The following is a 15,587-nucleotide window of genomic DNA, read 5'->3' as shown; positions in this document are numbered from 1 at the left end:
CAGGAGAGGTCTGCCACGCCATGTGGTCACCTCCGGGGCAGGCGGGAATCGAACTCATGCGGAAGTGGCTTTACCTTCTCAGTGTTGTGCTTTAACCCGCTGCGCCACCAGGGAGGGCCCGGAGTCAGGTTTTGGCTGAGGGGGGCGCAGGAGGCAGTGGGAGGTTGCAGTCAGGCCTGCAGACCTGGGCCATGGAAACTCTCACCTTGTGCTTCCCAGAACTGTGGGTCAAGGTCAGCAGTGTTAGCCTTCTCCAGGAGAAACCCTGCAAGGGGCCTGTGTTCTAAACAAGAGGCCTCCTTCGGTGAGGATCCAAGTTTGAAAACCACTATTCTGACTCAGTGAGTCTTGCCTTGGTTGCACACTGGACTCACTTGGGTAATTAGAAGAAAATACTAATGTCTAGGTCCTGCATTGGAGCAATTAATTCAAACAGAATCTTTAGCAGGTAGGCCCGGGAATCTTTATTTTTAGAAGCTCTGCAGGTGATGCTAATATGGAATCAGGTCGCGATTCGCTGCTACAAAACCATGAATTCAACTTCTCTTTTTATGTTGTGATTTGGAAGATTTTGAACAGGGGAAGGATAACACAGCAAAGGTTTGGGTTTTTTTTTTTTCTTTTTCTACCCCACAGTGGAACTGACCTCAGTGGAATATGCTTGAGTGCACCCCGATGTAGTTAGTGAGCAAGACCCCTGGAGGAGGGCCATCAGGCCATCAGGCTTCCCTACTTTCCAGGTGAAAACATTACATGAAATAGTCACTTCCAATCTTGCCTGCACATTAGGCCCTCCCAAGGATTTAGGTCTCTCCAAAGCCTGGCTGTACCCCAGATTGATTACAACCTTGGGGTGTGGGACACAGGCACTGATATTGTTAGAAAGTGCCAGTGATTTCAGTGTGTCACACACTGGGGAGTTGCTATTGACCGTTGGGTTTTCCTGCCTCTCAGATAAGTGGGAGTAACCTGATTAGTACTGAAGTTGCAAGGATGGAACCTTGGGATCTACTAGATCTTGGCTATCAACCTTGGCTGCCCCCTGGAATCATCTGTTTGGGGCTTGGGTTGTTTTGTTTTTTAATCCTGATGCTTCAGTCCTTCTTCAGAGTTTCAGATTTACCTGGTCTGGGGGTATACATGATGCTAACGTGCAGCCAAGTCTGAGACCCATTGGAGTAACCTACCCCCTTGTTTTCAGGAAGCTGGGAGGAGGGACACCGGCGAGATGGCAATCTGTGAGCACAGCTCACCTCTGACCTCCCAAGTTCACATTCATTTTGTGGCGGGGGCGCTGTGATGAGGGATGCCATTATCAGGCTTTGTACTGAGCAAGGGGGTTGTGAGTGGGGACAGGCTGTGCAGGCTCAGGGTAGGAGGGTCCCTCTGAGCAGGAAAGAGTCAGCATGTGCCTGCAAGTGTTGGGATAATCTCTCCAGGAGCCTTTAAGGGGCCTGTAGTGCTCTGTTTATTTTAATGATAATGTCAAGTTCAATTTGCCATCATTTTCCCACATTTCCTTTTGTAAAGTTAATTGAACAGTTCAATGAATTGAAGTTTCTGGAAAAGGGAAAAAAATACCCAGCCCACTATTATCATTGTTATGAAATTTGGTAACTACCCTCCAGGGTTCTGCTGGTCCCAGGGATAGGACACCAGCCCCTGGGCCTGGAACTGCAACAAGGACTCAGGAAGGTCAGACACTGCATTCAGAGCCCCTTTATCCATGGCTATTTCATGCTCAGGTTGCTACTCTTGAGCAGAAAAGAATAGCCAGTCTACCCTGGACCTGGGCTGCCAGGCCTGACAGGTTAGATTCATCCCCCAAGCGTCAACACAATGTGAAGCCTGGCGGCGGGGCCCTGGCGCCGGCCTCCCCTCCACGGCGCCTTGGTCATAGAGTAGGGCAGACAGAGTCACAGTCTTGCTGCTACTTTAACTGCATGAGACCTGCATGTGGTGTCGTGTAAAGGACATTGGGGAGCACGGGACCATTCTAAGTCTCAGCTCTGCCACCTGTAGCTGTTAGCTGGCTGCTGGTGGATGAGTCACTGAGCCACCCAGCCCCACTTTCTCCTTTGTTTGAGCTGCTTGGCCTCATCAGAAGGCAAGTGTGGCACAAATTAGCTCCACCCGCCCCCCGCCCCCCTTCATGTCAGGTGTCTCTAAAAGACCACACAGTGGCCTTTCCTACAGAACTCTCGTCATGGCCTTGAAGCCCCTTGTGACTGTGGCCCAGTGGCGCTGGGCATATGAACCAGAACCCAGAACCATTTGTCAAACTTGGATTCAATTTCCCCCAAGAACCCCTGTGCTCTGGCCATTGATGTCAGCCCCTGTGGCTCAGTGAACAGAGCGACTCAGAGAGGTGAATGACTCGCTTGTGGCCATACAGGACGTCGTGGCTGAGTGCCAGCCATGTGAGTTCTGTGCCCGCCTGCCTCTCTCTGTCCTAGCAAAGAGATTCACTGAGGCTGCTTTCCTCTTGAAGCTCCTTTCCTGTCTTTTGATCCTAAGTCTCAGCCCTTCCAGGATAAACAGTGTTCATCTCGGGGGTCCCAGCCTGTGAGCCAGAGTGAAGGGTAAGAGTACAGTTCTTATGTCTGGGCTGTGCCGGGACCCTAAACCCATGCTCATGCTTCCCAACAGCACCTGGGAACGGTTTGTGGCATAATGAAAAGTAGGTCTTTCCACGCACAGCCCAGCGCCAGGAGGGCAGGGACTTTCTGCACTTTTGTTCATTGTTGTATCACCAGTGCACACCTGGAGGGTGTACAGGATAGAGCAGGTGCTCAGGCTGTGTTGAATGAATGAGTGAAGGACTACCACGGTAGCACGGGATTAAAGGCGTCGTGAGCAATTCCAGCTCTGCCATGTGCTATAGCTGTGTCAGAGTCAGCAACTTTAGGCAAGTGACTTAACCTCTCTGCATATACAGAGCACATCGTGTCTGTTACCAGCCCTTGGCAGTGAGGGCTTTTCCTTACTACATTGTGCCAAAAACAGAACAGCTCTCGGCTTCTAAGCTTCAGGGCCAGCTCCCTCAAATATTGGTGTTTAGCTTCTGATCTTCCCTCCTGTGCTTGATTAATTTAAAACAGCAGCAGCAGCACGTAGCTCTCGCTCTTCCCAGCCCAAGTTCATGTTCTCCCTCTTTGTGAACGAGCGTGTCCCCTCCGCCACAGATGCCTGTATGCCTGGGTGAGCCAGCCACTGTCTTCTGCCATCTTGTTGGCAGGTGATAAGTGGGTGTGAAAAGATAGGGTGAATGGAGGGGACCCCACAGTCCCTGCCTCAAGGGTGCTTGCCTTCAGGCCAGCCAGGTAACCTAGGCACCCAGAGGAGCCTAAAACATGGGTGGGATCTGTAGGTCTCCCTGTGGGGTCAGTCTGTGGGGTGAAGAGAGGTAGTGTTTGCCGCTCAGATTGGGGCTTGTGTGAAGACTTTGTGATAGAAGCCATGAGGGGAGTGGAGAGAACATCAATTCTGAATCAGCAAACTTGGGCTGAATCCTTGCTCTGCCCCTTCGAGCTGTGTGAGTTTGGGTAGGTTACTTCACCCTGCTGAGCGATAGTTTTCTCCTCTGTGGAGTGGGTATGTAGAGGGTCTCACAGTGACCCTGTTTGGAGAAACAGGTGACTGAACAAATGAATGGAAACCACTGAGTATAGTGCCTGACAGAGAGTGCTCCTTAAGGGATAGTTTTCCTTCCCTCAGCAGTTCCTGCCATCTACTCTGAGTAGACTCGGCTGAGGAGAGAGGCTGTGATGACAGCCGGGACAGAGACAGTTCTCTTTACACAGGGCAAGGGTGTCCTGATGAGTGAATGTTGGTGAGTGCGTCGCAGGCTCAGGGCCACCTCCTTTCAGGAAAGAGAGGGCCTGGCTTCACCCAGGAGGGCCTAGGACAGCAACAACAAAAATTGACTTTCCTAAGGTCAAACCAAGTTCAGGACCTGAGGTGGGGGGTGCTTAGAGGAAAGGAGCCTGATCGAAGCAGGAGAGGAGAGGGGAACTAAGACAAATGAGATCATTCCTTAGGAATCAAGGCACTTAACTGGCCTGTCTGATCCCAGCGAGAAACAAATGAGATTGCAGGCTGCAAGGCCAGCCCAGGTCCTGGGGGGCTCATCGCAGGGGAGCAGGGGATGTATGGAGCAGAGGCTCTGGCAGAGACCAAGGCCAGAACAGCTAGGCCCCCTGGACGGGGAGGCAGGTGGGCTTCCCTCCTGATGGGTTGAGGGTTGCTGTAGGCCCATAGGAGAGAGGGGTGGTTAATCTCAGAGAGACGCGTCATAACCCATGCCTGTTGGGGACCTGTCATCTGTAACTCCGTGGCTCAGCTACTCCCTGATGCACAGCCCGGTCCCAGGCAGCTGTCTCCCAGCCAGGAACCCTGTTTTCCTCTCTGCAAAGTGAGAAGAGACTTTCTCTTTTGGTTCTCACTTCAACCCTAAGTAGAATCAGACCTATAGACTGATTCTGAGTCACTCACTCCTAACTGCCATGTGTCTGGTAGAGCAGACCTGGGCCTTCCATCATTGAACCCTAAATGAGAAGGGACAGTGCGTTTGATGTGCGATCCTTTTAGGTCACAGATTGAAAAAGGTTTGCTCTCGTAAGCCTTTGATGATTGATTGGTGGTAGCTACATGAAACCTAGTCTCGTGAAGGACTCTGAAGTTGAATATAGATTCAACAGAAAAGGGAGCTGTGATTGATTAGTAATGTCTGAAGGGGCAAGGGCCAGAACTGGCTAGATCCCCAGCAAAGAGGGGCCATAGTATAATCATGGAGGGGTGAGGAAGGTTTCCCACGTGTGCTTCTGCACAGCAGAAGCACCAAGAATAAAACAGGGAGCACAGAGGAGAGAGAACTTCCTGATGAAGGTGGTGTCTGAGGGGTATGTTTTAGGGTGACCGGGACTTGGGAGGCAGTGTGGGGAGGAAGGCTTTCCAGGCCAAACGGACAGCAGCTGCAAAGGTGTACGGACACGCAAGGCTGTGTGTGCTTGAGGGCTGATAGCAGCCTGCCGGGCTGAGCATTGGCCAGCTCAGTAAGGAACTCGTAGCACATTCTCTGGGAATTACAGGAGGTGTTTGGGTGGAGCACACCACAATTAGAGATGTTAAAGTTATGCTTTAAGAAGACACTATGGCAAGGAGGATGCAGGTGTGTTCTCCTTGCCATTTATTCATGCTTCACACCCTCTCTGTATTTTAGAACTAGCATAGCTTTCATCCTTTCTCCATCCAAAAAGAAAAAGAACAAGCCTTGCAGTCTGCCACTGGCCTGCCTGTTTCTGACCCACCCCCTCATCTAGCAGCAAGACTCACAGCTCTCCAGAAGCACATGCCACCCCAATGCCAGCCCTCACCGCTTAGCGTGAATAGCAACAATAATAGTAATAACAGGCATCTCAGGGACCAGCATGTGCCCAGCGGGGCTGCAAGGGAAGCTGTGATTGTCACCCCTTGCCTGGAGGACAGACGTGGCCCACTGCTGAGGGGCTGAGGCCACTGTGGGAATGTGTAGCCAGCATCTCCCAAAGGCATTGTAGCCTATCTGGAGCGGGAAGTAGATCCCGACCCTACCCAACCAGGTTCCTAGACTCCAGGTTGGGGTTCCCTGGGATGGGAGCTAGGGTAGGATTATCAGTACCCAGAGGGGCACACAGGCCCAGGAGGGGTGCAGGGTGCTAGGATGGGTACAGTACCTCAGACTAGAGTACATGGCCTTGCAGCAGGCCACATTGCTCCTGGAGGGGTGCACGCCAGTTTCTGAGGGACATGACCCTAGCCAGGGCCCAGCTATGATTCTACCTGCACCTGAAGCCAAGTGCTACCGATTTAGGCATTTGTAGGTGTTGATTTGCCATGCTTGTCCCCATCCATTAGAATATAATTAAGAATCAACTTGCTGTACTCTCTCATCTTGTCTCGGCTCAGAGATCTTCATGACTTTTGGGGGCTATTTTCTCCTAACATGTCTAGGCAACTGGCAGGATTTGTTTATTTACCCAGTGACTCTTTATGGAGTGCCTCTGGGATGGCAGGCCTGTACAGCCACACTGTGCACCGCTGTTGTGTTGGTGGGACTGGGGAAGACCGGCAGGCAGCAGGACAAGTGAATCTGTTACAGGACAGGGAAAGAGGGGCACCCCTGAACCCCCGAACCTGCCTGCTCTAAATAGGTTCTGCCATCCGCCGCATCAAGACAAAACATGTAAGACTTTAATGAGAAGGGACTTTAATATAGTGAGTATTCAATACGAAGACAAATAATATAATTTCTAAATCAAACACCCGAAGTTACCCATCCCCTCGTGGGCAAAAGTCCACCCAAAAGGGATTGATTGGCCCAAAGCCAGGTCTGAAAGCCCGCCACATGACTAAAGCACCTTCTGGCCAGGACCCATAGTAAAGGGTCAGAAATGGCCAGACAAGTCTGGGAGGAAAAGAGCAAAATCAAAATCAATGTAAACACCGCCAAAGTCAACCTCCCCACCGGTCTCTCACCCACATCTCTTTCAACCAGTCCAGGGCCAAGAAACAAGCATGGTTTCTTCTCATGTCTCCTTTTGCTCCATTTGGCTTCCTCAGATCTCCTTCTGGCTTTCCATCCTGCTTCCTTCCTCCTCAGATTCCTTCTCTTCTTTTTTTCTGCTCAGCTCCACCCTCCTTCTGGGTGGGGCAGGGAACCTGGAACTTCCCCTTTTCCTGGGGACCCCCCTGTTACAAATAAACAGAATCACGTCAGAAGGGGCGGGCTGTGACCACAGTAACTCAAGGTGTGGGAAAGCAGAGAGATGGGCACTCTGTAGTCTCTATCCATGTTAGTGGGCAGATGAAGGGTACATTGGGACCCTGACTCTTGCACATTCTAAATGGATTCTGACATTAGCCACATAAAGACAAAGCACACTCTTAGTGTCTAAGCTCTTCTATAGAATGGTTGTGCATAGAGAGGGAAGAAGAGAAAGCTTTTAGTGTCCCAACGAAACACCCAAAGTTACTCAGCCCCTTGTGGGCAAATGTCCAGCCAAACAGGGTTGGCCTGAGCAGAGCTGTTGAGGCCAAAGCGTGCCACCAGTCTAAGGCACCTTTTTTTTTTTTTTTGAGCTTTATTTATTTGTGCATACAGAACTGGGGTACAGACCAGAGGTGCAGGGGCGGTGAGAGGATTCACCAGAGACAGAGTGAGGAGAGAATAGGCAGACTGACAAAGTACACTGCTGAGGGGAGCAGTGAAAGGCAAAAGGGGCCAATGTTAGGATCTGAGAACTCGATTACCGCGAAAGACAGAGCATCACACAAGAATGCAATTCGCAAAGTAGAGTTTATTGGGCTGGCTAGCCAGGGTCAAGCCATTCCCTGCCGGACACGCAGGACAGAGAGTTCAGGCAAGACCCGACCAAAGGAATGTCAGGGAGTATATTGGTCTTGTTGGCCGTTACATACGTCATAGTCCGCGCAAATTCAGAGCCCGCGCAAATGCAACTTAGCAAATGGATTCAAAAATTAACAGACGTCACAGCCTGAGTCACAGTTCAACCACCCAAGGACAGGTTTCCAGGAACAGATGTCTCATTTCCTGGTGCCTCCAGTCCAATCAGCCTGGGCCACACCATTCCCATTATCCAATCAATTTAAATGTACATTGTCCCTCTTCAACCTATCCTGCATTCTGGGGGTGGGGGGTGGTGCTCGCCTGGGCTAGTTTTGCTCAGGCCTGCCTTACTTCCTCCATTCCTTCACCAGCAAGTCTGGGATAGAAGGCGCAAGATTAAAGTACAAGTCAGTATTAAGGCTGACACTGGCATCTCCCCACATGTCACCCACCCACGTGTGTAGATACAACTCAACACCACGTGTCTCTCCTACGTCCCCCAAGTCCCTAGGAAGTGCACATGCAAAACTGAGAAGTGGGCCCGCCTTCTCCACATGTCTCTCACTCCAAGAACCTCCCCTCCTGCCTCTGCCAAGTTTGCCATAGCTTTACCTGGCCACTCAGCTCCTCCCCTCCCTGGGGGGGGTGCGGGGGGGCAAAAACCTGGGACCTCCACTTTTTCTGGAGACACCTTTGTTACATTCATGTGACCCAGTATTGGGCAAGGCCAGCCTGAGGGGGACCTCCTGTCCTGAGAGGTGAAGAGCAGCGTGTAGTGCCCGCAGGCGGGACATTCCGGGCAGAAGGCTCAACAGGCAAAGGCCCCAATGCAGCCACAGATGGTTCAGGAACAGAAAGAGGCCCTGGGGCCAGAAGGTTATAACCCTGGAGAGGCCAAGTGGAAGGTTGGTGGGAGGAGCTGTCCTAGGCCAGATGACTAGGGCCTTGGACGTGATGATTTCTGTGGGGTTTTATATTTTCAGTTGTAGTAAAATGCACATAACTTAAGTACCACCTTTGTCATTTTTAAAAGTACAGTTCAGTAGTGCTAAGCACACTCCCACTGTCGTGTGGCCAATCTCAACAACTCTTTTCATCTTGCAAAACTCAACTTTATAGTCATCAAACAGCGCCTTCTCCCTCCCTCCCCCCTGCCCCTGGTGATTGCCTTTCTGCATCATAAGTTTATGAATTTGATTCCTCTCGATACCTCACGTAAGTGCCATCACACATCATTTGTCTTTTTGACTGGCATTTTCCATTCAGTATCATGTTTTCAAGGTTCAACTTGGCAGTAGTTTGTGTTGGCATTTCCTTCCTTTTTCAGACTGAATAATATTCAGTGTACCTATAGTCATGCATTATCTTACAACAGGGCTGTGGATACATTTGGACAAATGTGTCGGCAGACAATTCTGTGGTTGTCTGTGGTTCTGTGGAAGTACCACAGAGGTACTTCCTGAATGGAGATGGTGTTGCCTACTACACACCCAGCCTATACATGGAGGCCATCTCACAGAGGCCCTTCATGGGTTGAAATGTCATTGTGTGGCTCGTCTGACTATTTATGCCATGTTCTTTTTATTCTTTCATTGATAAACACTGCCTGTGACTGTTGTGTATAGTGCCCTGTGTCGATAGGTGGACAATGATACAAGCTTTTTTTTAAAAAAAAAAAAAAAGATTTATTTGTGCATACAGAACTGGGGTACAGGCCAGAGGTGGGGGGGAGATGGTAAGAGGAGTCACCAGAGACAGAGTGGGGAGCAGAACAGGCCAACTGACCAAGTACACTGCTGAGGGCAGCAGCAGGCGGGTCAGGAGAGGTCTGCCACACCATGTGGTCACCTCCGGGGCAGGCGGGGATCGAACTCACGCAGAAGTGGCTTTAGCTTCTCAGTGCTGCGCTTTAACCCGCTGCGCCACCAGGGAGGGCCCAATACAAGCTTTTTAAAGTTTCACTTTCCACTTACAAGCTGAGCCTGGGCCTGGGTCTGAGTTGGGTTGGCACAGTGTAGAGTGGGGCAGCCTTGCTGGGTTACCCTTCCCCATGAGGGGAGGGGAGGTCAAGAGCAGAGCATCTCCCAGCAGTACTGATTGAGCCAAGAGTCCTAAGGCTGAGCCTTTAAATCATCCTGGGACTGGAGGAGCTTTTCTCTGCATTTAAATGTGAGCCATAAACCAGGCTGACTTACAGGCAGTCCTCACCAGTCCAGTTGTTTATGGCCAGCATCCTTTCTGATTGGTTGATGCCTGTGCTGTGACCGTTGTTAAACATTTGTCTATCACCCTGCTATAAAGTAGTCACAGACATCCAGGCTTGGCTCTGTGTCAGAGTCTCTTGCAGGGAGAAAGGGGGCTGCAGTTTAAAAGTTCACATCTGGTCTCCCCCCATCCCAGCCAAGCCAGCCAAGCCAGTAGGGTCTTGGCATCTGTATTGTAACAAGTTCCCCTGCTGGTTCTGATGTCATAATCTTAAGAGCTGTCTTTTTTAGGTTCCCCCAGAGGTCCACCTTGTGATGAGGATTCAAGTGTAGCTTATTGGAGGGAAATCCAGGAAACACAATTGGGGGAAAGGGAATGTGGGAGAAGGAAGGGAAGAAAGCCATCAAGATGCAGGGTCAACCAAGCTACCACTGCGGGCATTGGGCGATGAATCCTTTGGCAAAATCCAAGAGCCAGTGTAGAGCACAGCCTCCCTGTTCACCCCTCTGAGTAACCGGAATGTGGGTCTACCAACTCTTCACCCACCATCTTCCATGGGTCATTCTTTGTGCAATGCTCCCAGGCACCTTTGATCCCTGGCACTTCTGGCCTGGCCTGTGTTTGGGTGGAAAAATCACTGACAGTCAGAACCCGTCAGGCAGAGGGTGATGAGGCTGGCAGTTGGAGGACAGGCTGGCATACGTGACAGTGGCATGTGCTGAGACAGAGTGGATAGGGTACCAAGAGCATCAGCTTTGGAGGACCGCCCACTCCCACCTCTCCACCATACAGGGGCCACTCAGCCCTGGGAATTATTGAGTATCCTTCATATTCTGAAAGGACCTTCAGGCCTCACCTATTGTGGCTAAGAACATAAGTGGCAGAAAACAATTTGGTGGTTCATCAATACATTGAATATAGAATTAGCGCAGGACTCAGTAATTCCATTTCTAGGTGTATTTTTACAAAGAACTGAAAGCAGATGTTCAGACAAAATCTTGTCCACACATGTGCATAGCAGCTGTAGTCACAGTAGCCAAAAGGTGGAAGCAATGCAAATGTCATCAACTGATGAACAGATAAAATGGCATGGTAGATCCATACAATGGACTATTATGCAGACATTAAAAGGAATTAAGTACTATCGCATGTTACAACATGGAAGAGCCTTGAAAACCCAATGACACATGGCATATGATTGTTGTGTTTGTATGAAATTTTGGGACTAGGCATATTCAAAGATACAGACTAGCAGTTGCCAGGAACTAGGGCAGAAGGGAACGGGGAGCTACTGCATCATGTGTATGTGTTTCCTTTGGAAGTGAGAAAAATGTTCTGGAAATAGATAGTGATGATGGTTGTGATACATTGTGAGTGGGCCTAATATCCCCTACTCTTTAAAGTGGTTGAGATGATATTTTTCATGTTATGTGTATTTTATCACAATTTACAAAAAAAGTCCAAGTATTCCTTGAGTATAGTCGAGGGGGACTGAGATGCAGTGTATGGTCTTTCTCGGGTGGGAAACACCCCAAGGTCACACAGGCAGGGATGGCTCTCAGAGGGGCTGCTGGTGGGGACATTGAGCTCGGATTGCGCCCCACAGACTGGCCTCGAGCCTGTATGAACAGTGTGCACGGACGTTGTTGCAGCCTCCCTGGTGCAGAAATGAGACCTGCGTCCCAGAGAAGCCAAAGCTAGGCCCCAGCTTCTATGGAGTGGCAGAACAGCACTGGGCGGGGGAGTATGTGCCCAGCTGGAAAATTGTGGGGCGCCTTGTCTTAAATATAATATTAAATTGGCACCTTTAATTAGTACACTTAGAAAAGGTCACTAGCAATTACCTGAGACACAAAGAAGGCGTGAGCAGGCAAGAGCCCGTGAGGAAGCCGAAAAGGACCATTTTGAGCAGCACATAATTGAGGGAAAAATGGATAAAAGTCCAGGAAATTACAGGTTGGGTGACAGCAGCTGATGGCCCCGTCTCTGTCCTGCCCAGCGCCCCCCTTCTTGGGAGGGCCTGGACATTGGGACAGAGAGAGCCACTGGGATATCGGAACAAGATGTGTGACCTTGGCTAGAGAGCCAGTGTAGCCATCCCAGAACCCCACTGGCCAGTCGGAAGCTTCACCCTCTACCCTCTACCTGGGCTGGGCCCTGAAGGAGGGTGGAGGTGGGGTGTTCAGTCAGGGTGGAGGTTGGGTGTTCAGTCCAGGGTGGAGGTGGGGTGTTCAGTCCAGGGATAGAGCATGGCTCACTGCTCACTGGGAGCAGCAGTGCCTCAGTAGGTCTCCATTTTCTCATGAGGAGACTCTTCCCGGGCTTTAGGAAGTAGCATTATATTCCTTTGCTACTAAAAGGATCCTTAGGGTGACAGAAAGGAAATGTATATCCCTAGATGTCTGAGGGAAACTAGAATTTTTGTACAGTTTTAGGTTAGGTTTTAAAATATAAGTGCTACATTGTGCTCTTAATATACTTCTGTTTGAGTATAAAGAATAGTTTGTTACTGAGCAACATGGACAGAGTTGGAAAGATACACTTGGTCTCTCTGTGACTTCACATACCTTCTCTCCCACCTAGGCACAGTCTAATGAATCAAAGTCTGGGAGACTGGAAACTTGGGTTGAATCTTGACTCTGTTGTCCACTATTGTACTTTGGGCAAATTGCTAACTGCCTTCAGCTTCTCCATCCATTAAATGGGAAGGTGGGCTCTTCCAACATTGCTGTTCTGTGAATTCGCTCCTTCTTCTTCCACTTCTTGCCTCCCCCTATGAGTACATGCTACTGTGTCCTACTCTACTGTGTGACCTCGGAGAAGCTACTTTGCCTCTCTGAGCCACTACTTCTTAATCTGTAGAATGGGCAGGGAAGTGACTACCAATCAGAGTTGCTGGGAGGATTTAATGAACAAACCCACTGGAGGGGCCCAGCATTGTGCCACCCATATCATGAGAGCCCAGTGAGTTCTCAGTGTCTTCCTTTTTTGAGTGTTGGGCTTCCATTAGGGTCTGACATGACCATGTCCACGGGAGTCCTGCACCTTGAGTTCAGATTAAGTGTTGAGATGCAAGATTTGTGGAAACAAAAGTGGGCTCTGGGCCCAGAATGTCTGAGCTTTGAATTCCAGCTCTGTCATTTTCTAACTGTGTTTCTCTAGTAAACTTAAGCACTCTTTTCTGCCTTATCTGTTAAGTGGGAAGAATAACAATAAGGATTGAATTAGTATATGGAAGTCTCTTAATCCAGTGTCCAGACTGTGGTTTATGCTCAGAAATGTTCGCTATCATTGTCATATTAAAAATGCCTTTTTAAGACACTTCTCCAAAGAGGAAATGCAGATGGCCAACAGGCATATGAAAAAATGTTCAACATCACTCGTAATATGGGAGATGCAAATTAAAACCACAATGAGATACTACCTCACCCCAGTGAGAATGGCACATCTTCAAAAAACTAGCAACAACAAATGTTGGCGAGGATGTGGAGAAAAAGGAACTCTCCTGCACTGCTGGTGGGAATGCAAACTAGTACAACCACTATGGAAAACTGTTTGGAGGTTCCTCAAACTACTAAACATGGAGCTTCCTTACAACCCAGCAATCCCACTCCTAGGTATCTACTCAAAAGACACAAAAACACTGATTGAAAAAGATACCTGTACCCCCATGTTTATTGCTACTTTATTTACAATAGGAAAAACATGGAAGTAGCCCAAATGCCCAAAAGTAGATGACTGGATAAAAAAGATGTGGTACATATATACAATGGAATATTACTCAGCAACCAAAAAAGAGAAACACATGTCTTTTGCAGCAACTTGGATGGAGCTGGAAAAGATCATGCTTAGTGAGATAAGCCAGAAAGAGAAAGAAAAATACCGGATGGTTTCACTCATAGCAGGAGTATAATGGACCAGGCGAGAAAATAACAAAAATAATGAACAATCATATACCAGAGACATTTTGTGGGGGTGGGGTGGGGAATGGGATAAAATGGGGGGGCGGGGAGGGAAGTGCATGGGATTATGGTGATGGCACACAGGTGACTTGGTGATGGGAAACCCGCGGGGATTACAATTGAGATGGAAAAAAAATGTACAAAATGATGTAAAAATAAACTGTTATATATAAAAATGCCTTTTTAAAAGTTCATTCAACAAAGCTCATTAGTGTTCACTTCCAGACTTTGAACACCTCCAGACTTTGAATCCTTCCTTGCCATGTTTATCAGAACTGTTCCAAGAATATGAGAGTCAGTATTTGGGGGAAGAAAGAGTGCCTGCCTCATTTCATAAGGTAGTCGAGGCCTTGAAAGAAGTACCTTCCCCAAGGCCATAGTTCTAATTTAACTTCTCCTTTGAAAATCAGATGGAATCTAGAACTTCTCTACAGAAAATAGCACAGTGCACACTCACAACACAATTGCACAGGTTGTGAGGGTTTAAGGACCTTCTGAAGGTGTGGGTATTGTCCCATTCCTGGAGAATCCCAGGTGATTTAAGGCTACATGGAGGGATCAGGGCTGTGAATGCCAGGATCAGATGCCTTCTGTTTGGACTGCTGACACAAAACTCTAGGCCCAGTATCCTGATGACCAGGCTAAACTCTGGCTATGGATTTGTTTCTTGGTGAAGGGTGACAACTTGATTCCTTTCTTGGGAACAGAAACTACACTTTCTTAACCAGTTCAAGACCAGTATTCCTGTTTTGAGCCACATCTGCTTAGCCTTGGTGGGCTCCAGTGCCTTCAACAGGCCCAGCACCTAGTCGTTGCTGAAAAAATGCCAAATGTTCTGAATTAGAAAGGGTGCTTCCCTTTACTAAAAGACAGAAATCTAACTCAACTGACTTGGGGTGGGAGGGAAGATTTATTCATTCACTTAGCTGAGAAGTCCAAAGGATGGAACTAATATCAGGCACAGCTGGCTGCAGACCCTCAAACCATCAGGAATCTCTCTCCATGCACCATTTGGCTCAGTTTCTCCCCTTGTTGGCCTCATTCTGAGGCAGACTCTTCCTGTGTGGTGCAAAGATGGCTGCCATCAGTGCTAATTTAACAACCCTGACAGAAGAGACCATCTAGCTCCCAACAGTTCCTGCGAAGATCCCAGGGTTGACTTTGATTGGCTGGTTGGGGTCACATGCTCATCCCTGAGCCAATCCTTGTGACTGGTGGATAGAATGCTCTGATTGGGTAGGGCTGAATTATGTGCCCATCTTGGAACATAAGATTGAGGCTCTGCCCTCATCTGAACCCCTTGGAGAGGAGGGTCTCCAAATTAAAATCAGAAAAAGGCAGAATTCATAGGTGTCTATTACACCCCAGACTATGGTGAATAGTGGTTCCCTCTTACAGGCCTGCCTACGTTGTGGATGTGAGGAGTGGCCAGGGTAGAAACGGGGAGCCTGGCTCAGAGCCCAGAGATGCAAAGGGCTCTTGTCACAGTGATTAATCTGCTGGAGTTTTGTGGGTGGCAGCTCACCCCTGGCCACCTGAATAAGGTGCTGAAAATGGACCTGACCTCCATTTTTGTCCTCTGCTCCCTCCTGTACACATTCCAGGTTCCTCTGTGACCCAGTTGCTGGCCCGAGACATGGACAATGACCCCCTGGTGTTTGGCGTGTCTGGGGAGGAGGCCTCTCGCTTCTTTGCTGTGGAGCCTGACACGGGCGTGGTGTGGCTTCGGCAGCCACTGGACAGAGAGGTACCACCTGCCCCTACCCCGGCCCCAGTCCTTTCCTGAGGGGCGGGACCAGGCACTCAGGAAAGGTGGCTCATCATGGCTTAGGGACCTTCCCTGGAGGCCCCATTCTGATTCCAAAGTAGCATCTTGCTGCCTAAGTGGTGTCCCTCCTCCAGAGCCAGTACTGATGTCCAGGCATGGGGCTGAAGTGAGGCGTCAGGGGTGTCTTCAGGAGAGCGGCTTTGTTATTTAAGCAAGAGGGGCATTGACCCAGCGTCCTGTAGAATGTAGCTCCATGGGGTTTACA

The 15,587-nt window shown here is 49.3% G+C and overlaps 1 protein-coding gene across 1 annotated transcript in view; it reads left to right on the top strand.

Moving 5' to 3' along the window:
- The window catches only part of CDH23 (cadherin-related 23), a 330,906-nt gene that overhangs the window by 48,400 nt on the left and 266,919 nt on the right, over positions 1-15,587 (top strand). Inside the window, exon 3 of the mRNA XM_004681069.2 lies at positions 15,159-15,301. Within this exon, the coding sequence (XP_004681126.1) occupies positions 15,159-15,301 (143 nt within the window). The remainder of the gene's footprint in view (positions 1-15,158; positions 15,302-15,587) is intronic.

The sequence above is a fragment of the Condylura cristata genome, unplaced genomic scaffold, assembly GCF_000260355.1.
Source record: "Condylura cristata isolate star-nosed mole 26May11 unplaced genomic scaffold, ConCri1.0 scaffold00011, whole genome shotgun sequence".
NCBI classification, from domain to species: domain Eukaryota; kingdom Metazoa; phylum Chordata; class Mammalia; order Eulipotyphla; family Talpidae; genus Condylura; species Condylura cristata.
The sequence above is the reverse complement of the archived record's forward strand: the minus strand, read 5'-3'. Positions and strand labels throughout refer to the sequence as shown.